Source organism: Miniopterus natalensis, chromosome 19 (assembly GCF_054644295.1).
Source record: "Miniopterus natalensis isolate mMinNat1 chromosome 19, mMinNat1.hap1, whole genome shotgun sequence".
NCBI lineage: Eukaryota > Metazoa > Chordata > Mammalia > Chiroptera > Miniopteridae > Miniopterus > Miniopterus natalensis.
Window position 1 is genome coordinate 2427353 of NC_142099.1, and position 25083 is coordinate 2452435.

Here is a 25083-nt window from a genome sequence, read left to right on the forward strand (position 1 = left end):
CCCTGGGGACTCTTCCCAGGCTCAGGGGTGACCTGAAGGATTGCAGAGCACAGTGAGTAAGAAGTGAAAGAACAGAAGGGGGGTGGAGGACCGGAACTTTCTCCCAGGAGACCGATTGGATATTTGTTTCTGACTTTTCTCAGCCAGGCCTTGCTCCTATGACTCCCAATGGTTCTAAAAGTGGCAAACTGTTTTATGAAAAACCGAAGTCACTTTCCAGATAGACAATACAATATTTCATGAACTTCACTTTTAAGGGCACACACTTAAAACATCTTCCCAGTGTTACAGATCTCAGCCTGAATTCAGGTACACTTTCCTGCGCTGCTCTTTTCCTGTTAAGGGGCAAGTTAAAGCAGTCATTAACTGTAGCCATTTGATCAGAGAAGTAATATGCTGAGTTATAATTTCTACCCAAATTCTGCTTTTGGAGGGACGTTTCTCAATAGTTTAGCTGTGCACAGACCAGAAACCTGAAGGGTAAAATCAGAACTGTAGATTCTTCTTGAATGCTTTCCAGTACTCCTGGACTTTCACCTGCTTTTGATTCCGCGGCTATAACCTGCAAAAATGTCACCCGATTCACCGCCACGAAGGCTGTGCAGGTGGTAGCTAGGTAAGCTGCGCTTTCACTGTCCCTCGCAATCCGTGCTAAGGCACTTTGCGCCGTGTCCTGTCGTTTCATACTCACAACCCACTATGTAGGTGCTGGTGTCTCCCCCATTGAACACATGATAAAACTGAGCCGGAGAGAGGCTTGGAAAGTAGCTCAGATCTCACAGAGCTTAAACTCAATCGTAAGTCTAATTTCCAAGGCCGTCACTTCAGTTTTGCCTCAACAGCGTCAGGGCTTCAGACCAATGAAGGTGAAGCCTGAGAGTAAGGGCACTGGTCCTTTTTCTTCTCTGCTAACAATCCTATCGCTCCGTTTTTCAACCCCAACCCAGACTTACGGCTTTACAAACACACACACAGGATAAGCCTTATTTACCATAAATGGAAGGCGAAGGGATCGGGGCGCCCAGGTTGTGTCGCAACATTCCCAAGGCCGCAGCCGGGTGCTAGAAACTCCCAATTATTCTCTAGTTTTATATCCCGAGCTTCCTCTCAGGCTCCCTTTGCTCCAGCCACTTGAGATCACTGATCATATCCCGGACGGGCGTCACCTTCCTATGTGAGGAACCTGTCCAGGATTTAATACGGGCAAGGCACCGCTTACGTTTGGGGAAATCGAGAGCATAGTCATTCCACAGTCTATGGGGACGGCAGTCAAGGTCCGAGACGGCTTTACGGCAGATCTTAGCATGATAAACACCCCCAAAGAGAGGGACAGGAAAATCTCTGTGGGAGCGCAGGAGAGGGAATGACTGAGTCAGACAAAAGATACCATTTGAGGAAAGATTGTTGGTATTAGAGCAGATAATGAATGCTAGTCTTGTTTCTACCACCCGTCAGCTATGTGACTTTGGAAAACCAATTTCCCACTATGGACCTCAGTTTCTTCTCTTTTCTTCCCTCCATTTTATCACATAATCTGTTACAAATGAAATACATTAAATAGGCAAAACCTGGTCAGGTGGGGCCTCTGCTACGTTGGGCTCCATGGAGTCTGATTGAAAACTGGAACGAGCTGACCTCCCAGGTCCCTCCTGGTTCCTGTCTTTGATGCTGGTTTGGAATTCTTAAACCCGTCGGTGATTGGTGAGATGCTTCTGGAAGATGGGTGGGGTAGGCCAAGGTCTTAGCAGCTGTGGGCAGCTGTATCGCGAGCCACAGTGTCTACATATTTTTGGTATTTTTCTTGTAACCGTAATAAGTTTTTATACATATATTTTACTAAAAACTGCTTTAAATTCGTGGCATCGGGCAGGGAATTAATGATCAAACATTCAAACAATTCAAATGACTTTGAATTTCAAATTACTCCGCAGTGCAGGCTTCTGCTGTTCTTGTTTCATCGTTAAACTGAAAATTAATTTAAAAAAGAATTCGAAGTATGTAGTCTATTTTCTTTTATTTGTCTGGATAACATCATGATGACATGAACCGAAAGTGCATATTCTAATGACACATTCTAAGAAATGATAATTTTTTTAAAAAGGCAGTGTATCACAGCTGCCAGGCCTCTGACCATCCTGGGCAACTTTTTCTCGCCCTCTTTGGACAAGAAGATCTTTTCTTGTTTTCTTGCAGCTAAACGATAAAATTAGTTCTCTTATGTTTTTTATTGCTTCTGTTCCCATCTGAATCTCCCATCGGTGCTGTCTTCTGTTATCAGAGCCGGCCACACCAGGCCACCACGGGCCTACATTCAGGTCTGGGACACACTTAGAGAGAGATCTAGACAAATTCGAGAGGAGAATTACCAGGCAGCAAGGGGGCTTGAAGCCACGGAATTGCAGAAAAGACTGAAAAAAAAGTGTGTGTGGGGGTTAATCTGGGAAAGACTGAGGGGAAGAGGTGGCCCGAGGGAGCTGGCTTTGCATTTTTGAGGGGTGGTTACGTTCAGGAGTGACTAAGGGTGTTCAGTACCCTCGAGGGGCAGAATTAGAACCTGGGGTGGAGACACGGTTTGCAGCTCTGCGGGACACACGCAAAGGTGAGGGACTGTCTCTGGGCATCGGAGGCAGGATCCAAAGGCTGTTTGCGGAGTCAGGCCGAATGCTGTCGTTTTCAAGTCTGAGTCACTTCTCCACTGTTAAATTTCTATGTAGAACACTGCCTCCTTTTCGGCAGTTGAGTGACATCTTAAATTCTCTCACCTTTACTTTTGTTTAAAAGTGAATCCCTAACATTTCGTTAAGTTGGGAGATGGGAAAGGAGCTCCTTCCATTGTCTTCCTCCGTAGACTGTGACCTCACGACTTCATTATGAAACTACAACCACTAAGAACTTGGACTTCACGACGATTGAGAGTGAAGTGTTTTGTGATCTCATTGGAACCTTGACGTGTTTGGGGGCTGATTTTTCTTGTAGAATTTTCTGTACCGCTTAGATTCCACAGATTTTGCCTGAGAACTTTGATTATACTGACACATATTTCTCTTTCACGCAAACTTTTAAAACTTACTTCGAGCCTTCGACATAAAGATTGTAACTTCAAAAATTTGATAATATTTATATTGTGAATGTACCAAGGGAAAAATAAACCGTTTCATCTTGAGGGCTTAATCTTAAGGACTTCTGTTTGTTCAGGTCATAATTCACTTCTCATGACCCAAATTTCTAAGCAGGAGAGTTACAGGAATAAAAATATTTTCTGTAAATTCAGTTCAAAAAAATAACAAAAGGGTGTTGGACAAGGAAGCCCGCGGCCTCCGAAAGTGTAGCTTTCAGAGTTCTTTTCATCGTTAGACCATCTCCTTTGAGAAATTTGAAGCTCATGCATTGAATGAGAACTCTGACTTTTCTAACGCGATGTTTCTATTACAAAACTGGGGTGAAAAATTGTCAAGAAATTTGGTTAAGTGAATTTAGAGTCTACGCGAATTTTAAATGAGCAAATTTGGATAAGGATCTCCATCACTGAATTAATGTAGCCTTTTAACCAAAGGGGTGAGTTTCTGGAGGCACTGGGATACCTGGCCCTCCCACCTAACCTCTCAATCAGAATTGCTCCAATAACATGAACTGGCCAACACGGCTGTTGGCATCCCGACGCGGGGAAATAACCTCCAGGCGACGTTTAACCAGCGGCGTGAGCGTGGGCCGCGTGTCTGAGGAACGCGCCCCGGCCCGTGGCCCGCGAGCCCGGGACGCAGCGCAGAGGGGACCCGGCCCCGCGCCTCCTCCTCTCAGGACTTGCACAGTTTACAAAACTCTCTGGGAGACAGTTTCTCCTCCCGCGAGGACCGGGGGGCGGGGGGCGGAGCCCTGCAGCGAGTCTTCCAGCTTTTAGATGGACAGGAGCCGGCCTTGGAGCGCAGGGACTGGCTGCTGGGGAGGTTTCCGTCTCCACCCTCCAGCGCGCATCGATCGCGGGCCGCCCGACTCCCCCGGGCGCTTGGGGGGACGCGCCCACCCTCCCCGAGCCCTTGCCCTCGCCCTCCGTGCGGCCCGCAGAGCTCCCCGGGGCCCGAGTCCGACTCGCCGCCCCCGCGCTCCCTCCGCGCCCGGGGGCCGGCTCCGGCCGCGCGCGCCCCCTGTCGCCCCGGGGGAGGGGACGGCGCCACCTCGCACCCCCAGGCGGGTGCCAATCTCCTTCCTTTCCTGGAGACACCACTCAGAGCGCATGCTCTCCTGATGGCGCGCCCGGAGCGCCATTTTCATATCCAAGACTGTCCTCCCATTACGCACGCCCGCGGGACACCCGGCGCTCAAGTGGCGCAGAACCACTGCGCCTCCGGGGCAGCGCCCGCTCCCCGCGCGCCTCTGCGGAGACGACGGAAGGAGATGCTTCCGAGGGTTTCCCCCGAGGACCCGCGGCCCCCGCCTGTCCCCCCGCTTGTCCCGTCCGGTCCCCTCCCCCCCGGGGGCCTCGCCCCGCCCCCGCCGCCCCGCCCCCCGCGGGACGGGAGCGAGAGGAAGGTGGGCGTTTGTGATGATTTTTGCGCCCGCAGTGGCGGCCTAAATCCGAGTACGCGGGGACCCGGATGGGAACGTTTTCCCCCGTGAGAACAAAGCACGCGCTCGCTCCGGGTGCAGCCTGTGCGCAGGGCGCCGGGACGCCGCCTCCCGAGCTGGGAGGTAGCGCTTCTGTTTTCATGTTGGATCCGGACGGCGAGGCGCCCGCGGGGGGCGGGGGTGGAGGGCGGAGGGGCCAGGGGCGCGGCGCGGCGCGGAGGGCCAGGCCCGGCTGCGGGGGTGCGCGGCCGTGGGTGCGAGCCGAGGAGAACGGGGGTGCGGGGCGCCAGGGGCGCTGCGCCTCCCGCCGCCCGCGCCGCCGCTTCATTCACAAGTTTCAGGTCTGGAGGCAGCACCCGGCCGCTGCGGGCCGAGGGCCCCGCTCCCGCCCCGCAATTGGCGGACGGCAACAAAGCCCTAGCAACCGGCTCCAGGTGACCCGGGGCCGCCTGGCGACGGGCGCGCGCCGCTGTCCCTTTAAGGGGTGGCCGCGGGGCCCGAGGGCGGAGGGCCGAGGGCGGGCGGGAGGACGGTCTGGGGCGGGCCCGGGGCGGGGCGCAGGCGGAGGAAGAGTTGCCGCTGGAAGGAGGCGGCGCGGGAGGAGCCGGGCGGCGCTGCCAGCCCGGGCCCCGGAGTCCTGCCCGCGGCCGCGCGAGGACCACGGGCGCGATCGGGGCCGGACGGCGGCTCCTCCATGACCCCTCTGGGAGCCGGGAGGAGACTCTGCCCGGCTCTGCGCTTCCCAGGCGCGGCGGCGGGGCGGCGGCGGCGGCAGCCGGGTCCCGGTCGGCGCGGCCCCAGCCGGCGGCGTGTGCGCCCCGCGCGGAGCGGGCTCGGCTCCCCCGCGGAATGTCCCCGGGGCGCCCGGCGCGCTGACCCCCGAGCCGCCTCCGCCCTCGGCGCCCGCCGCCTGTCGCGGTCGGACTCGGTGTTCGGGACCGCGCGCCCCCCGGCTCCGGGGCAGGGGGCCAGCCCCCGGGGGCGGGTGTCCTCGGCCGCCCGCGACCCAGCCCTGCCCCGCGCGCATCTCGCCTAAGATGGCAGCGGAGTCCGGGGAACTCCTCGGGGCTTGCGAGTTCATGAAAGGTGAGCGGCAGCCGCCCCGCCCCCCGGCCCCCCCGGCCCCTAACTCCTCGCTGTCGCCCCTGCGCCCCGAGCGCTGCCCCCGCGGCCCCCGCGTTCCGCCGCCGGCGCGCGCGCGCTCGGCCCCCCTCGCCGCGCCGCCTCCCCCAGGACCCCCTGCTTCCGGCTTCTCCGTCTGTCTGGCGTCCCTCGTTCCCTCCATGGCCTCCCCGCCGGTCCTGGGACTTCCCCGGCTCCTGCCCGGCGCCCGGGGGCCCGGGTCCTGCCGCGCGGGGTCCTCTAGGTCGCCTTGATCTTGCTCAGCGGCCTCGGTGCCCAGGACGCCCCGGCCCCGCGGTCACACCCGCCGGCTCCCCCCCTTCCTCCTCTCGAGGTCCCCGCGCCGTAGGGGAAGGCTCGCCTCTCTTCCCCTTCCGCAGCCGCTGCAGATCTCTGAACCCCACTTGCATCTCCAGCCCCACGGGCACCCCAGCTCCCAGGCGCTCCCCCGGCTGCTGTGCGCTCCCGCTGCCTCGGAGCGAGGGCGACGCGGCTCTCTGCCCCCCCCCCCCCCAGCCCCTCGCCCAGGTCCGCCTGGTGCTCGCGGACCGCTGTGCCCCTGGGTCCCTGTCGCTTTCTGGGCGGGATCAGGTTTCCGCCAGAACCCCACGTGCTGAAGGTCTTTAAATAATGGGTAGCGCTTGTTATTCTGATCTTCCGAGTGTGGTCACCCCCTCCACCTCCGCTTCCCCGCTTCTCACACGTTTTCTCCCATCCTTTGGACTTGTCTTTCAGATCGGTTATATTTTGCTACTTTAAGGAACAGACCAAAAAGCACAGTTCATATCCACTATTTCTCCATCGACGAGGAGCTGGTCTATGAAAAGTAAGTTTCTGTTTTGTTTTGTTTTTTTTTTTTTTCAACTATTTAGCCTGCTTGGCTCTTTGATGAAGAAGCGCTGCCTACCTTTAGGGCAGTTTTACTCACTTTTCCCCAGTGGTGCAAGTAACGGTACCAGTTTTTTAAGGCTCGGGTTGCTTGGGGAGAGCGATCCTAACTTATTGATTGATTGATTGATTGATTTTAGAGAGGGAGAGGGAGAGAAACTTGGATTTGTTGTTCCACTTTTTTAAGCAGTGGGTCCTGACTGGGTTTCGAACCTTCAACCTTGACATATCGGGAGGATGCTCTAACCAGCCGAGCTACCAGGCCAGGGCTGAAAGTGAACGTAGCTTGAACCTGTCAACACCGGGGTCCTTTGGCCCTCTCTCTATCCACATGAGTTCTTCTTACCACCACGGCAGACTGCAGTTGCGGAGCAGGACCGAGGAGACAGACGGCCTGTCCTTGTCCTCGCTGGACTCTGTAACGGCTTGTGAGTCTGTCCCTGGTGTTCGCGGATCGGCCAGAGTCCAGGGCAGTGTGTGTGTCCCAGGTGCTCCAGCCGCCCAGGTCGCAAGGCCGCTGTCGGCTCTCAGGATGTTTCTGTTTGTGCAGCTTGCTGTCTGGGAAGGGGACGCGTTGAGCTGGATTCACTTTTTTTTTTTTTTCTGAGAGTAAGAAGATTTTACCTGTATGACAAGTTAGGGAGTTATTTTCCTTGGGTGCTCCAAGCCTCCCAGTATTCTTTTCCTTGCCTCTGAGGAGTGGTACAGGAGTGTGGTTTACTGTCTTTGGTTACTTTGCTTCTCTGGAATTTGGACTTGAGAGTGTAAGGTAAAGAGTGTGGACCTGTTTTCTGCGAAGGACCATAAGTCTGCAGGAAAGAGATATCTTAATCCTCAATAATAAGTGGAGTAAAAACTGAATTAGAGATAAATCTCTACTTAATAAAAGCAACAGATAATAAGGCTGAATTGACTGATCATGTTCTTTTATTGAAAGAACTGGTTGAGCCCCGGCCGGGTAGCTCAGTTGGTTAGAGCATCACCCCGATATGCCAAGATTGCGGGTTTGATCCCTGGTCAGGGCACATGCAAGAATTAACCAATGAATGCGTGGATAAGTGGAACAACAAACCCATGTCTCTCTCTCTCCCCCTTCCTCTCTCTCTAAAATAAATTTAAAAAGTAAAAAGAGAAAGGGCTGCTGTTTTAGAGTCGTCTAGTATATTCCAACTTAAACATTTATTTTTACTTTCTTGTTGTCTTATCTAAACGTGCAATTAGACGATCATCATTAAATGAACCGTAGTCACTCTAGTTAGCTTCCTAGGACTAAACGGGATTCTGGCAGCTCTGCCTAAGGATATGTGGGTACCACCAGGCATCCCAAGAGTGAGTATCCTTGACCTTCAGGAGCATATCTTTTATTTGAGGGAAAACAAACTTTCATTGTCACTTCACATCGTAGGGATTCTTGACACTATGCCTTTGGGACGTGTCTCTTAGAGGTGCAGAGAGCAGGGTGCTTCTTGAGTGGCTGGAGTCAGAGTGGGAATGAAAGAGCTTTTGCTGCTGCTCCTGAGGCTCAGAGTCGCTGCAGCCTGAGTCCCCAGTGTCAGATTACAGCTCTGCTCCTGGACGGAACCAGTGAGAGGTGGCCTGTTCCCTGACCCGCTGTACCTGGATGATGTCACTGCCTGCAGTGCTGATGGAGTGCCACTCTGTTGTTGGGACTGTGATCATAGCTTGAACCTTTGTTGTGTCTGTCTTTTGGTGAGTTCAGGGTTTGGGGACCTCTGGGAGCCTGAGGGTAGGGACTGTGCGTGTGCCATTATGTTTGATTCTGCAGTGACTAACGAGCCAGAGGTGGTTAGATGAACAAGCTCCAGTCATTGAGGTCTGCGTCGCTGTTTTGGGATCGCTAGATCCAGCAGGAAGTTCCATTTAGCCAACTGAATGTGGTGCTCGATGGTGCTCTGATTCTAGTGTTGATAGATGAGGACCATTTTTGGTGTGATTTTTGTGTTTGCAAGGAAAGGACTGACGAGGTGGGAGGGAGCTCTTGGCGGACACACTCTGGGGACCGAGTATGAAGCCGGTTGTGAAGTGGTTCGAAGAATTTCCCCAAATGTTGTCGGATGAGCCGCCTCTCCTGAGGACTCGTTAGCTAACCTGCAGACTTAAATAATTGAAGATTTTCAATTTTCATTTACTCTTTATTAAAGCAGCCTGATATGATGCCGCCAGGAACTTTTGGATGAATAATTCATAGAGGAATGATTTTTTTTATGAAGTTGGGAGCATGGGTGTGAGTCTAAATGTGAACGCAGGACATCTTGGAAATACAGAAGAACTCCACAAATCCTTTCCTAACCTAACCACTTACTTCATCCCCACGAGGCACGGGGATGGAGTGGTTAGGTTAGGAAAGGTGAGAAGAAACCTTTCCGCTTGTTAATTTTTATTTCAAATGGACCATGTGGCCATTTGGTGAATGCTGTCTAAGCATGTGTCCACATACACCTGTTCATGAGCTCACCACTTGCAGATTGCTGTGATAAAAACAGAAGAAGAGATTCAGTTGAATTCGGAGACAAATTTCACCGTGGTGCTAAAAATAAAAATCCTAAGGACAGCTAACGTGCAAAGCCTCGTGCCAGGCGGTGTTGTCTGTGTCTTACACACATGAACTTGGTCAGTCTTCAGAACAGCCCTCGGAGTTAGGTGCTGTTACTGCCACCACTTTACAGATGAGGAGACTGAGGCTAAGCAGAGCCCAAGGTCATTGAGCTGGTGAGTGGCTGAGCTGGGATTCGAGCCACAGGCAGTGGGCCCTGGAGTCCCTGCTCTCAGGCTCCCAGCAAGTTCCCAGTTGTCCTGAGCAGAGGTGGTGGGTGGGGTGGGTGCAGACAGATGCCCCTCCCTGTGTTCCTGGCCCTTCCAACGGGGGCGGCGATGGCTTTGGTTTGAATGGAGGCACTGACTGTGCGCACAGACGTTATGTCCAGGCCGTATCTGGGAACGCATGGAGGTAATTCACATGTTTTTTTTCACAATTCCAATTTTTGTGGTGTGATTTTACTTTTTATTCTGGCAGTGGACTGCCAAAAAAAAAAATTAAAGAGAGAAAATATGTTGAGTTAGTGATCATTATATATTACTAGGACAGATGAAGACAAAAGAAGCCAGTTTTTTATAAGTCCATGAAAGCTGCTCGGCAGGCTGTCCGGTGAAATTTTCTTGCTGTTTCACTGTTATAACTTAAGATGGAATAGTTTCTGCATAGAATTCTCCTAAAAAAAACTCAGACAATTCTTTAGATTTGAAAGATGGTAGGTTTAGACTTGCTTCCCCCTTTCTCCTTCCTTCCATCCTAAGTTTGCAAGAAAACCCAGTACCGTTCAGGGCCACTTTTGCCCACGCTCCGTGTCACCCACCTGAGTTTCGGCGTGCGCCTGTGCACGTGTACCTGCATGTGTGACTGGCAGTACTGCCCGCTGGTCTAGGGGATGAGGGAGTGGAGTGGGCCTATCTGTGCCCACCCACCAGTCGGCGCTTAATTCTGTGACCCGCTGGAGTCAAGTGTGACTACCTGGATCCTGATTTATTTAAGCACTTGCTGCTCTGGCCTCTTTGGCATTCACAGTGGAATCTTCATAAGGACAAATCGTTATCAGTTCTTTCAGTTTACTTGAGATAAACCGGGTGAAAATGCAAATTTTAACAGGCGCTAAGGACTCCGTTAAGAGGGCAAGTCTTAATCTGGAACCCTGACAGAGGCTCAAATAGGCTGCAGGCGCGCCCAGCGGGGAGCTGACCCCCCCCTTGCCAAGTCACCACAGGGCCCAGCCACCACCCGGCGGCTCATTTTGTTTGAAGTAGTTTCCTAAGACATGAGATATTCTCATTCGTAAGTTCATAAACACATCCCAGGGCCAAAAGTCAATGTCTTTTAACCACAGGTTCATACACCTTTGTGATTAAAAAAGAAAGAACCAAACCAAAACAGAAAAAACACCGTGGCGCATTTTTACGGGACATGAAAAAGCGCCACTTAAGGCCTGTAAGAGGCTGCCCACCGCTGTAGGAGGCACTGACATCAGGATGGGACAGATTTGGGTGCAGAGCACTGTGCCAGTGCTTTGGGGACACACGAAGACATCAAGAAGGAAGGAACACAAGCACAGAGCAATAAGTGACAGAAGCTGCCAACGTACGTTTAGGGGCCGAGAAAGGAAGACGAGGTTGTTACTGCGGGGCCGGCGGAGACGGCGCAGCGACGGCGGACGAGCTTTGCAAGCGCGTGGAGGAGCCGAGAGTCTGCTTTATGATCTACGTGCGGACAAGTGCTGCCCGACTTTCTTACGACCGTGTCCCTACACCCGGCACAGTGCCTGGGCACAGAGGGTGCTCGGGAAACGTTAGTCGAGTGAGTGCGTGAGTGAAGAGGGAAGGAGAGAGATCTCAGCGTTTGGAACAGCAGGAGTCTGTTCGGGAGGCAGAATCTGCGTGCGGCGGGGTCTCCAGCCAGGCCGGACGCGTGATTGGGGACTGGCGTGATTGGGGACTGGCGTAGGGGAAGGGTTTGGGTCTCTGTTTTGCTGGTCTGGGAGTGGCAGAGACCCGTCAGAGCTGGGCTTCAGGACAGTGCCCCCCTGGCCGGCAGGTGGGGTGCCTTAGGCTGTAGCAGTGGGAACAGGCCCAGAGGAGGAGGGGCCGGAAAGGATGGGTTGACCAGATGACGGGAGAGGAGCAGGCGGAATTGAGGGTAAATTCAAGGTTTCCTGGCTTAGGTGGTTGGAAGGAAGTGACACCTTCAAGTAGGCCTGGCATGTAAATGAGAAGGAGGGGCTGCCTTTTGTTGCTCTGTTTGATTTTGGGGCTGGGAAGACAAATTAAAAAGAGGGGGTGTCTGTAATGAACGCCAAAGAGGATCTATGTCTTTTGTGATCTTTAAGCAGAAGATAGACAATGCCCTGCCTAGATATTTAGATATCTCCTTGTTTAAAGTCTGGGGAGGTGGGTGGGACAGCTGGTCTCAGTTCCTCTCTGGCTCACGGCTGGGCTTTCTACACTGAAGTGTGGAAGTCATGGTTTCTTTAAAAGCGTATTTTTGAACATTAGTTTTCATTTACTTAAAAAATTGATTTTATTGCCCTAGTTGGTGTGGCTCAGTGATTAGAGCATCGGCCCATGCACGGAAGGGTCATGGGTTCGATTCCTGATCAAGGATGTATACCTGGGTTGCAGGTTTGATTCCCAGCCCAGTGGGTATGTCCATATAGGAAAAAAACCCTAGTATGCTATATATAGGGTTCAGTACTCTCTGCGGTTTCAGGCATCCACTGGGAATCTTGGGATGTGTCCCCTGTGGATTAAGGGGGACGACTGTACTATGAGTTCAGGGTTTTCTGGGTGCTGCTTACTGTAGGTTAGCTTTGGACATTACTGTCAGTGTACCAGCTGCTAATAGCTGCCTCCTCCCCATAACCTGTCTGATGAGCCCAATATACTCTGGGCATAGAAACCAGACATCACGTTTTATTAGCCTTTGGTACAAAATAAGACCAAATAGACCGAGCGAGACTGAGACTCTCCTATAAACACAGCTAAAGGGCACGGGTTTTGCGGCAGCTCTGGAGGAAACAATACGACTTTGTGTTTTTGGCTTATTTGTGATTCTCCCTTACATTCCAGATTGAGATTTCTAAATGGAGGCTCCTCGTAGAACTGATTTCGTATTCTGTATGTTTCTCTTTGTTTTAAGAGGAGTATGGAATTAATATAGCATTTTCATTAATCCTCGTGGTCAATGTATTGATTCTCTGCAGCTGAGTTAATTTGAGATGTTAGAACATTTTTGTTTTTTCTGAAACAAAAAATTGAGCGAGGTCACTTCTAGGCAGCTGTGAACGTGGGCTGGTAAAACTGTGCCTTTCACTCAAGTCGGAAGCTCTGGTCCACATGCCCTACGGCACGTTGCCTCCAGCCCTGGACAAACCAAAGGCAAGGCTTAGGCCGAGTTCAGCTTGGTAACATTCTCAGATAGAACGAAGGGGCTCCTGAGACAAGTGGGGTTGGGGTGGTGTATGGTTGGGGGCAATCTCCTTAGATTGGGGGGTTGCTTCTGGAGCAGGCCACGTCTGGAGCAGGCCACATCTGGAGCAGGCCAGTCAGAAAGGTGCAGGCTGTGGGGGACATTGTGCGGCGGGAGCTTCTGCCCTTTCCCTGCACAGAGGTGACCGATCTCTCTGGGCTCCACAGTCCAGCGGGCGGTGGAAGGACATTCATCCCGTATTCAGATGTTGGATTATTCGTAAGTGCTCTGAACCAAGACAAATTGCTCGGCTGGAGTTGACTAGTAAAAAATGGCAGAAATGGTGCAGAATGAGGCCCCAGAGAGAGAGGTAGGGCCTGTACCACCCTGCGTCTCACAGGCAAGTTTTAGGGTTTTGGTTGTCATTCCCAGAGCTTGGAGAGGTAACGGGATCATCTCTGTGGCTTTGCGTAATCGTTTTCCTTCTCGGAGCCTCAGTTGCTCCACGAGATGCGAGGAGGGTGAGTCAGTCACCAGTGTGTTTTCTACGGACGCCCTGTTATACCCTCTGCGTGGGCCCTTGCCTTGCACCCCCGCCATTGACCAAGGGGTTAACTTACACTGTTTGAGAATGCTTGTGTGGGAGTGAATTTAATCTGACCAGTGCATTCCTGAAGCCCTGTTTTCATTCATCTGCGTTCCAAGGGGGTTGTCATTAGTTGCTCCAAGGAGGGAGGTCACAGAATTACAGACTCTGACGCCCAGAGGTTCCTTGATACCATCTACTCTGCTCTTTGGCTTTTAAGGCCAGATCCATTTTGCAGAAGCAGCTGCTGAAGCCTTCTGCGGCCCTGCTACTTGCCCCGGGTGACAAAGCGTCCAAACCTGTAGAGAATTTTTATGAGAATTTATTTGAGCCAAACTGATGACAGTTGCTGGGAAGCAAGATCTTAAGTGCTGCAGAGAAGGGTGGAAGGTGAGGAAGAATACGTGAGGGCGGGAGAGAGCCGGGCGGGACTGGGTTCAGGAGGGCTAAGGTTCTGTGCTCTCTTGAGCGTGGTTTCACTTATTTCCAAGGTATGTTAACCTAGATGCACAGAGACAATGGACAGGGCTTGCTTAAGGCAAAGATAAACCTTTTACTAAAGAAGTTACAGGCCTGGGGCATGTGTTCTGCCAAGACCTGCCCCAATGAGGGATTTATGGTCAGATCACCCTGTGGGGTTACTTTCCATAACCCCCTTTCCACCCACAATATGATGTACGCGTTATATATGATAATATATAATAGTCTATAATATATACAACGGCCAGAAAGGTAACGTGATACGATATAATATAAATAGCACAGATAATATAGTATAATACCAGGAAAGAGCTTTAGAAGCTGTCTGATCCGGCAGCCTCATTTGATTGATAAGGGTGTGGAGTCCCAGACAGGCTGAGACACCTGTCCAGGGATACTGAGCGATGCAGTTGGGACTGGACGCCGTTGCTTCCAGTGGTCTGTATTTTTCCATCAGATTCTCTGTGATGGATGTGGGGCTGGGGGTCCTTCTTAGACGTGCGAGCGGTGTGTAGTCTCTCTTCCCAAGAGGCCGACGTCAGTGTGACTGTGGTTTATTATACTGTGAGGGCTCCCGCAAAAACCCAGACTGTACTTTGATCTTAGATTAGTGTTTGCTGAGCAATTTCAGCCTTTTTGAAACTTGACTATTCTGAGTTTCAGCCATGTATAGGAGCTTTATCATTTGACCGGAGGGGTATGGGTAATCCTCCAGTGATAGGGAAAGTATTTGGTGGTGCCTGTAGGCCAGAGGCCTGTGCTGATTAATTTCACCCACATTTTATACACACACACACACACACACACACACACACACACACACACCATCTGTGCATTGGGGGCTCTTGCTACTTAGCATTTATTGCAATGGAGTAATATATTCACTTGTCGTCTCACTGGGTGGTGAGCCCCTTGTGGGTAAGGGAACGGCGGTCAGTAAATAACCTGAGTGAATGAGTGAATGAATGGACAGAAACTGTCAGCACGGCGGGTCAAACACTGAAGAGTTGGCATGCCTTATTTTCCATCCTATTTATAAAGCAGTTAAATTTTTTTGGTATTGTCAGCACTCTTGGATTAATATGTTAACTGGCCCCTGAGACCTATATACTTTTATTAACCAATGTCACCCCAATAAATTCAATAAAAAAATATAAATATGTTAACTGGTACTGCCTTGCTCAGAGTCGGTGGTCGTAAATTTTGTTGAATGAATGAGCATTACTTGGAATGTAGCTTGTCTTTTGGCTGAGGAGTTGAAAATGTTCAGATGAAACTTCTGATACGTAAAATAAGGCCCTACAGTGCTTTAAGCAGTGATTCCTTTGGGAGTGGACCCACTTAAATTAGAGTTTGTTCAACAAAACCAATGTGGAGTCAACTAGGTGAGGGACGTTTGTTCGTCCATTCGTGTGGAGGGGAGGTGGAGGGAACTCTGAGATAATAAAGTAATAAATCCACAGCTTTCTTGGTCAAATGAGACCAGAAGTAGAAGTGGAAAAGGAAGGGAACATAGGGTAGCAGCTTATTTGATGTATGAAAATTAAATTAATGTTGATTTGTTGCCCTACTGGGATTGGGGGGTTTCATGCCTGAGTCACCAGGAGAAGCTAAATGTCTTCAGTCTGGAGGGGCCGACTGGAAGGGAAGATGGGTTGAGCGTTAGACATTCTGAGTTCCAGGTGTTGTGGGTGGGTGCCCTCTGTGTCCCCACCTGTTACTGGTGGAAGTGGAGTTTTTGGGGTGCTGTGGGAACAAGAATATCCTGAGGCCCCCACGGGAGAGCGAAGTATCGTGGAAAGCTTTACTTCCGTAGAGTTAAACCCCTGGGTTTCCAAGGTCCCATCTCCCTCCATCCCGCCGTGGAAGAAGTCGCATCTTGTCCTCAGCAGAGCTAGAATTAAAGCCATTTCCCAGAGTCTTCACTCCATTTTAAAGTCCAGTCCGGTCCAGCGTCTGGTTAGCTTCGCTTGTGTTCCCAGCTGCAGTCCACTGCATGTGGGATCTGCATGGCCACAGGCCATGTGGCTTCTAGGGCCACATGGTGGGCTAGCTTGGGTGGTGGCACAAGTGAGTGCAAGGGAGCAGGAGCGAAACCAAAGGAACAAGACGGGGAGAACTCCTTGTTTCGGGTTGTAACGAGGAGCTTAACCAGCTAACACGTCAGGATTGCGTCGGCTTGCAGTGGCTGTGCCCCTCTAGCCAGTTATCTTCTTCCCAGGTTAAACTGATAGGCAGGCACCTTCCCTACGTCACCCCGACTTCATTGTGCACGCGTCCATCCCCTTTGTTTGACCCCTTCCCCTAGGGATCTGCAGGGAAGGGACGGCAGCTCCCTGGGGAGTGTAAAGTTGCAGCTCCCTGGTGAAGCTGCCCAGATGACCATGCCTGGCCTCCCCTTTGCTTGCTTCCTGTTATTAATATTAGCTGATTATGACGATAACACAGGTGGTGGGAGGACCTGTAGATGTGAGGTCGGGCAGGTAGTCGAAGACGGAAAGGACGGTTGCTGGGTGTCAGGCTAGGAGCTGTTTTTCCGCGGGGTTGTGGATGACCTTCAGACTGATGACCGTGTCCTGGAGATGTCAGGGGGTGGGGAGAGGGAGACGAGTCCGTGTGTCACACATGACCAAGAGGTCAATGAGAATGAAACAGGTCACCGGATTTATGACCTTGAGAACAGAGAGCAAGATTTGCGTGGAATAGTTGGAATTGGAACCCAGAGTCCATGAGCTTTATGACTAAGTAGGTGATAAAGAAATAAAACCAGCAAGTGTAGGCCATATACGTGTTGTGTTCCTGGGGTTCTTTCATTGCACTTTTCAGTCCTTTTACTGAAGGTCCCGGCAGGGAGAGGAAAGGGGGTGGAACTCAGCACTGTCCAATTAGTTCCCTGATGAGAGACTGGTTATGTACCTGGAGGGCATTATTAGTAGGGTGAAACCACTAGCTATCTGGATTCCCATGAATCAGTTATGAACTGACCCTATCACTGAAGATAACTGAAAATTTGATTGCAACTTTAAGGAAAATGAGCATAAATGTTACTGAAAATTACATTTTTACTAACTATTTTTTAAAAAAAATCTCAGTTTCTATGCAGATTTTGGACCTCTGAACTTGGCGATGGTGTACAGATACTGCTGTAAACTAAACAAGAAGCTAAAAGTGAGTATTTTGATGTCTCTCTTTTGGTATTAAGGACGTGAACTGTGAGATCTGGCCAGTGGGAGCGCAGTGCACAGCTGTGAGTGAGGTAATTTTGATCTTTGGAAATTTATGTGAGCAGTTCCCGCAGAAGTTGAAATGGATCCTCCTGGGTACCCCACGAAGGACACGTTAGCCTCTTTCATGTTTCAGGATGAATTGACACATGAGCTGAATGAAGTCATTGGAATAGTGACCTAAGAAAGAAAGCACAAAACCTTTCAGGTTGCCGTGAATGAGTCGATCAAATTCCCTCCCGGGATGATTTTTCCGAAGGCCTCAGGTCTGCTCCAGACTTGGAGGGAGGGCTCTGGGTTGCTTGGCTGGAGCTCTGGAGCAGACGCTTTTCTGTCTGATCGAGATTTAAAGTTTTGCGTTTTTCTTGGAGGCCGTCCCTGGAGAGTTAACAGCCAAGTAAGAGTGCTGAGCTAGCAGTCACAGAGCATGGACTTTACCTGTTACCACAGAATCTGGGCCATGCATTTAGTATTCATCTCTATTTTTGACTTTACACTTGGCTTTTTTTTCTCTCTCTTCAACTCTTAAGCATCTGTGAGGAAAAGGGACATCTGAATTCCTAGTTTTGGCCAACTCATTTCGTCGTGTAGAAGGAAATATTTATCTTTTTCTTCCAGTTTTCTAAATGAGGATCATAAATATGTTTCAGTTTGGAAGGTGAAGTGCTACACAGCATTCTTGCATATACTAGGATATTTATATACAGTTAAGATACAGAAGGTTTTTTAAAAATATGTTTTTTATAGGTTTTAGAGAAAGGAAGGGAGAGAGAGAGAGAGAAACATTGATGTGAGAGAGAAACATCGATCGGTTGCCTCAGTACACACCCCAACTGGGGACTGAACCTGTACCTGGAGCACGTGCCCTACCCGGGTATTGAACCGGCGACCTTCTGGTGCACAGGACGATGCTTAACCAACTGAGCCACACTGGCCAGAGCAGCAGTCTCTTACGATAACCACTAAATCAGAATGCTCGAGTAGTTTATTCTTTCTGCTGAGTAAAATGTTCCCCTTGTCCACATTAGTTGCTTAGCGATCACCTTTTGCTTTGATTTTTATTGAACTTAGGCATAAAGGACAATCTATGGTGGAGAATTTCCTGTGAGAGAATATCATATATTTATGAACTCACAGATTTTTGCCATTGAGCTCAAAATGCCAAATGGCCATGGAATGACGCCAAAGAGATTTTTAAAGTCAATATAACATAAGATCTCTTGCAATCGACTTTTTGAGTTCATTCATTCGTAAGGTACTGCCTGACTTGGAAAGATGTGTGTAAATTCCTTTCACTCAGCCTGTCTTCATTTTTCAGAAAAAAAGCTATTGCCTTTAGTTTAGGAAATTAAAATTTTAGTGATCACCAAGGAAGCACATACTATCCTAACAAGGGTTTCCTGTAAAAATATAAAATGGACTTTGAATGGATGCATTAACAAGGGAAGGATGATTCATGTCTTCCTTGGGCCTAGGAATTCCTTGGCTTTCTTGACCAGTCCTGTTAGTATGTGGCTGGAATGAACTGGGTATTAATTATAATGAACAGTTTGGGACCCAGCTACTACCTGGAGCGACCAAAGGGAAAGGAATCATTATTAGGAAAAGAAAATTTCTGCCTGACTCAGTGTGCTGCTCAGAGCAATTACAAGCAGGTGGATTGCCCAGACTTTTTCTGCTGTGTTCTCTCCTGAACAGTGTGGGTAAGTGGATACGGGGGCTTGTTTTGATGTGTTTTCATCGACAGAGGTTTCCTTCAGCAGCATGCAAGTTTAATAGAGCTCAGCCCGTGCCTTGGCTCATTTCCGTGGCCAGGTTACTGTTGGACGCCTGGAATGACGTTGCTAGCTTTAGTGCAGTGAGGGGACTGACGTTTCTAGCTTTAGTGCAGCGAGGGGACTGCGTGGGCTCGCTCACTGCTCACTGACCACGGTCCCCCGCCCGCCCCGCTCCCACCATTGCTGGTGACAGGCGGTCTGGAAGGCTCTTCCCTCGGGGTTACCAGCTCCTTGTTCTTTGTGACCTGGCTCAGGCACCACCTCTTCCAGGAAGCTTCTCCCTGTCCTCTGGGCTCAGGCGCCCCCCTTCTTCCCGCGGCCGTCTGCGCGGATCCCCGGACTCCCGGTTATGGTTGCGACCTGCTTGCGCCTGCCTTTCCCACTGGACCGGGGGCTCCCGGAGGGTCACCCCACCCAGAAACGCCTGCCGACCTTGGCTTAAAGCCCTGTCACCCTTCCCCACAGCCTGCCCTTGGCGCGTTTGCTTCCTCGACCCGCGCCGGGCTCTCAATCCTTTGCCATCTCACTTTTGCCTTCCTCCCTCACTGGAACAGCTCTGACGGCGTCTTTTTATTTTATTTTGTGTTTTTATCGATTTTGGAGAGAGGAAGAGAGATAGAAACATCAGTGATGAGAGAGAGTCATGGATGGGCTGCCTCCTGCATGCCCCCGACCGGGAATCGAGCCCGCAACCCGGGCCTGTGCCCCGACCAGGAATCGAACCGGCGACCCCCTGGTTCATGGATTGACCGACGCTCGGCCACTGAGGCGCGCCGGCCGGGCTCTGAGGACATCTTAAACACCACCTGGTGGCACGTACTTGGTCCCCATGCTCCTTTGCTTCTCTGAAAATTGGGCGTTATTTTAACCAAGAACAACTTATTTGAATTCTCATGGGTGTTCTAGCTCCTTCAGGCACATTTTATTTTTTACTTTGGAAATTTTTATTTCTCCTGATAAACGTTCTCTGACTCCCTCTCCCTTTTCAGTTCATGCCTCCTGTTGATAGGTAATTTTTCACAGCGCGTACTCTTCCAAACCTGTTCCTTGTTTTTCATGTCAGGAGGTATTTTTTCAGGTTGATGATCTGAGGTGGTGATTCATTGCTCTGTGTGTGTGTGTGTGTGTGTGTGTGTGTGTGTGTAGGCATTTTACTCCCAGTGGCCTTCATTTTCATTACGTTGATTAGGAATGGAAAATTCTCCATCTGACATCTGCTTAGATTAAAAAACCAAAATATTGAAACCACCATTACCCACAAAACACCCTGTTTCTTATTTTAAACTATGCATTAAAAAGTGTAAGTGCAAGAGTTACGTGGTAATGAGTTATAGTTTGCCATCTCTGGTCAATAGTTAAAATGAAGGAGATAGTCAGAGGAAGGAAGATTTATTGATGTGAGAACTATTTGTAAAAGTGTGTATATTACTTAATGTAAAATGTCGTCAATGACCGATGGGCTAGACCAGCAAGTATTAACCTGATATTTCAAGGGATTCAAAATTCCTGAAATTATAAGTCAGATTTTGTGTGGATTGACATATTTCTTCGGAGAGGATTCACAGCTCTTCAACAAGTTCTGAGAAGGATCCCCGGCACAGACAAGGTTAACAGCGCCAGGCTAGACTACAAGGGCTTGTAAAAGAGATCCCCGTACTCACAGGACACAAAGGAGTGTTACTTTAAAAAACAGAATACCTTCTTCAGACTTAATCACTTAAGAAAATCTTTGTTCCTGATTCAATCGTCTGAAAGTTTTATAAACATGATATGGTTCAACCAGCTTTTTCTAAAGTAGTCAGTACAGTTTTAACTGTTGATTTCACTTTTCCTTGGAGAAAAAGAAAACTGTAGCCTGGGGGTGGGGTGGGATCTAAGAGTATGACTGAAAAAAAGGGGACATATTCTAGGGCAGTGATTTAAAAAAAAAATACCTGGTCTGATGAATCAACAGTTCAATCAACGGTTCTCTTGAGGACTATTTTTAAAGGGCTGAAAGCATATTGACAGAAACGTAATTTTAAGTGTACAAAGGAGCCCACGGAGCCCTTTCAGGGTAAAGTGAGGAGGGGGCGGGCGCGGTGAAGCGGAGGATTGTATTAGCACAGCCGTCCCTGCGGATGGTGGGGGCTCGGGGAATGTCCCTGTTGCTGGATGAATCGGTGCCGTAATCCGACCTGGGAACCCGGCCCCCCGGCATCCGGAGGTTGTGCACAAGAGCTCTTTTGATATAATGATCAGACCACCCTCTTAGTATAACCACAGAAACATGTTGAGATTTCTTCACGAGGTTATCTTCTGTTTCAGGTTCATGGGCTTTGGGGGAACAAAAGCGAGCTACACCCTGCAGGCAGTTTATGTGGTTTGTAGAGGTGTCAGGGGTTCAAGGCAGTGTTAGTTCACACGGGAGGGAGCTCCCACGGAGTCTGCAAGGCCTGGGACCCTAGTGGCCAGCCACTCAGAAATCCCCAGGCAAGAAGAGCCCCTTTGGTCCGGCTGGTGTGGCTCAGCGGTTGAGCACTGACCCATGAACCAGGAGGTCACACGGTTCGATTCCCAGTCGGGGCACGTGCCCGGGTTTCGAGCTCCATCCCCAACAGGGGGCGCGCAGGAGGCAGCCGATAGATGATGTTTCTCTCTCATCGATGTTTCCATCTCTCTGTCCCTCTCATTTCCTTTCTCTGAAATCAATGAAAAACATTAAAAAAAAAGAAGAACCCCTTTTATGGAGGATCCCCAAGTGCCGTGGAGCGTAGCTTCAGCCTGCTCAGAGGATCCTCACGAGCCAATTTTTCTCTGACATTTTGACTTCGGCGTTAATCAAACGGTTCTGAAACGAAATGGGCCACCCAGAGACGCCTCCTTAAGGAACCCATTTGACCTGTTTCATTGGAGCTATGAGTGAAAACATAAACCATATTTTGTTTTGTGTACAGCCAAAGAAAATTTTCAAGAATATCCCTTTCCTGGGAAAGTTGGAGGTAAACCGTGTAGCGGTCATGGCTGCTCACAGGAGGACCTGCTCATTTGATGGCTTCTGCACTGAGCTGACCGCTATTGCTATGGAGACGCTGATGGCTGTGGCCGTGGCTGGGCTGGCCTAGTCACCTGTCAGAGAATGAGGCCTTGGCCACCGGGTCCCTGGGCTGCAAATCCACTTAATCCGACCACTGTCACCGGCAGAGCTCGCTTGTGTAGGGAGGTGCAGGGGCTGTGTTTTTTTTATTAAAGAGCATATCATCCAGGCTGTGCTAATGTCTTCCTGCAGCTCAACCAGGCTGACTCACAGTGTAATGACACACGACGTGAAGGTGTCACTTTTCAGCATGGCAAACGGCCTTTCCGGGGGCTGCTTAGACGTCGGTTTCTCGAGAAAGGAGCCATGAGCTCCTTTCTTGTGTTTTGGCTTCGAGCTTCATTGTCTCCTCACCTCTTGGTTTTGAACGGCTCAGTGACGGTCTGTAATCTCCTCACCTAAGCATGGCTTGTGCATGTCACCGTTGTCCAAGGGACAGCCCGGGCCATTGTGATTGGGCGGCATGTCGTCGATTTTCTCGCTCCCTCCCAGAGTCGCTGTCGCTTGTTTTTCACCGGGGTGATCCCTCTGGGAGGGGACCTTCTGCGTAGCTTTCCTTTCTGACATAGGAAACGCCTGTCCCGGGCCAGTACCTTCAACTTCATGTATGTTCTGTCATAGCCATTGTAGTACTTCGGTTTACAAGCGCCATTAAGTGTTTACATGCTGTGTCATACATCTGTCATGGTCTACCGAGAGGGCCAAAACTCTGACTCCCAGGTAAGCAACACAGGGCTGGAAATTTCTGTAGGTTTGAGTATGTTAATTGAAAGATAGTCAATACTAAGTTCCACCTTTTATGTACTATTTTTTTTTACCTTAACAGCAATTGTACCTATAATTAAGATCATTCCATTGGCCCTTGCTGGCTGTGAACGCATCCCCAGGTAGCTGTTCTCTTCTGTTGGTGATGAGCCTTGGCCAGTATGCCCCCTTGTTGAGTATCCAATATTCATCAGACTGTGGGCGCTCAGAGGCTAGAGACTGAGGTCCCGCTCCCCTTGTCACCACATTGCTCAGCCTGTGCTTCACACCCACCTGCGGCTCAATCCTTGCTGATGGAACCAACGGGATTTTATCAGCCACAGTGTCCCAGCACCCATGTTCAGCAGACCTGTTTTGGGGGGTGTGAATGCTGTTTAAAATTTTTGCATTCATGGTCAGCATCAGCAATTGATTGATTGATTTTCTAGAGGAGGGGGAGGAGAGAGAGAAGATTGATATGAGAAACATCCATCAGTTGCCTCCTGTACGTGCCCCAACTGGATTGAGCCCGCAATCTAGGTATGTGCCCTCGTCGGGAATCGAACCCACCACCCTTTGGTGTATGGGGTGATGCTCCAATCAATGGGGTGAGCCACCCGGCCAGGGCAACGTGTATGGGGTGAGCCACCCAGCCAGGGCAACGTCGGTGATTTGTAAAAATTTCCATCAAATCCTGGGTGTCTGGCTTCTTCTAAATACTGCAGCGCCCACTTCAGAGCCCGGACTCCTCCTTGGGAGCAGCAGGGTGGAGCTCGGTCTGCTGCGGGTCGGGCAGGCTCGTCCAGTTTGCCACCTGACCAGCAGAGATTCCCGGCCCTGGAGAGCCTCTGGATTTGGAACCTGAGGAATAATGTGAATTTCAGTCGGCTTAGTCACCGACTCATTACAGGAACTTGTTCCTAAGGTGCTATTGTGCAAGGATTTACAGGTTGCAGTAAAGTTTCCTGAGCAATCTGGGGAACTGTGTTTGTTTTTTTATCACATGCTCTTAGGAAGGCACATGGCATGATTTGCAGTTTTTCAGAGAATTTCATGTCTTTTGAGGCTACTCGTCCAGAGGGACAGAGTTTCAGGCTCCCGGTAGAACATTTCCAGGGCCGGGACCAGTCACACGTTCATGCGCCCTTCTCCCAGACGTAGCGCTGGCTGATAATGTCGTGGCGGACCTGAGTGAGAAGCAAAGATATCTTCCCCGAGAGCACGTGGCTCCCTGAAAGCCAGAGGCGATGGGGTAGGTTTGCAGGTGGTCCCCTAAAGGCCTGGTCAGCATCCCAGCCCACAGAGGAGACAGGCCCAACGAGGAGGAAGCCGCTGTCCAGCTTGGAGGCCTGGAGTTCCCTGGGATTAGGGCAGAACCTGAGAAAATATCTGCTGGACTTGTTCATAAACTAGAGAAAGCTTGTCTGCGGACTGGGCCCTTCTTTGCCCTCAGGGTAAAGTTCTTCGTGAAATATCTCCAGGGATGAGACAGCTGTTCCTCCGAAGGTACTTCCGTTACCCGTGGACGGCGTTGCTTCTCCGAGGGTGGTTTGTTATGTAATAAAGTAGATTGTTGTTGTTTTTTTAAAGAGAGGGACGTGTTTAATATTTGAAAGGAGGAAACATTAACCAGCTTGTGTGCATCAACCCACATAAAGCAGCAGCTAGACAGCTGGCAGGATGTTTTGTCAGGCCTGGAAGTTGTCATTCCAGTACGTCTCCTGCTGAACGGTGTTGCTGGTGGAAGCCTGGGGCAGGGTGACCGGGGAGGGAGGCCCGGAGGGAGACCAGGCAATACACGAGATTCCCCCGCTACCATTCACCCGGAGTTAGCGTTTGTTCCCCAAGTAGGGATTGGTCTTTCTCTCTGTGTCTGAGCCGGGAGCAGGTCATTTCTTGACTGTAGTGCTTTTGGGACTTAACAGAGAAAAACACTTGAATTCCAAAAACATCTAAGCGAGGTAAGTGTGAGGAGGTTTAAAACTGTTCCTTAGAATTGGATAGAAAACTCTAAAAAAAGGTCAGTTACTGTAAGGTCAGTGTGGTGACTACGGTTAATAACACCGAATTGTATGTTTGAAAGTTGCTAAGAGAGTAAGTCTAAAAAGTTCTCATCACGGAAAAACATGTTGTAAATGTGTGTGGGGGCAATTGTTAAAAAAAGTCACGTTTCCTCCTAGAGGCAGCTTCCAATGGGAGATATTTTAAAGTAGTTAAAATTTCTAGGTAGATTTTTGTGAAGAATTATAGAATTATTTTTAAATCTGACGTAATTTCTGAAAGCTGCTAAAGTTTAGAAAATTCTGAAGTTCTTAGACTTTTAAGTTGTATTATATTTACTTTAAAAAATCTTATAGGTATACAGTAAAAAGAAGGTTGTTTTCAGAAAACTGTCCTCCAGCTTCATGGTTTTCGTCTGAGAAGCCTCTGTATTTTTATACTTTAAATTTTTAAAAAATATGTTTTTATTGATTTCAGAGAGAGGAAGGGAGAGGGGAGGGAGAGAGATAGAAACATCAGTGATGAGAGAGAGCCGTCGATCGGCTGCCTCCCGCACGCCCCCGACTGGGGATCGAACCCACAACCCGGGCGTGTGTCCTGACCGGGAATCGAACCCTGACCTCCTGGTTCATGGGACTGCGCTCAGC

General features: G+C 50.1%; 1 protein-coding gene across 4 annotated transcripts in view; it reads left to right on the top strand.

The window, feature by feature from the left end:
• The first annotated feature begins 4508 nt into the window (after positions 1–4508).
• Positions 4509–25083, top strand: part of CDC14A (cell division cycle 14A) — a 64978-nt gene continuing 44403 nt past the window's right edge. For 2 of the 4 annotated variants that reach the window (XM_087827955.1, XM_087827953.1), the window contains exons 1-3: positions 4509–4686; positions 6421–6511; positions 16706–16781. In XM_087827955.1, coding sequence (XP_087684081.1) covers positions 4593–4686; positions 6421–6511; positions 16706–16781 — 261 coding nt within the window. In that variant the 5' untranslated portion in view covers positions 4509–4592. Of the gene's footprint in view, positions 4687–5540; positions 5650–6420; positions 6512–16705; positions 16782–25083 lie in introns of those variants that run through there. The other 2 variants (XM_087827954.1, XM_087827956.1) reach the window with 2 other exon arrangements.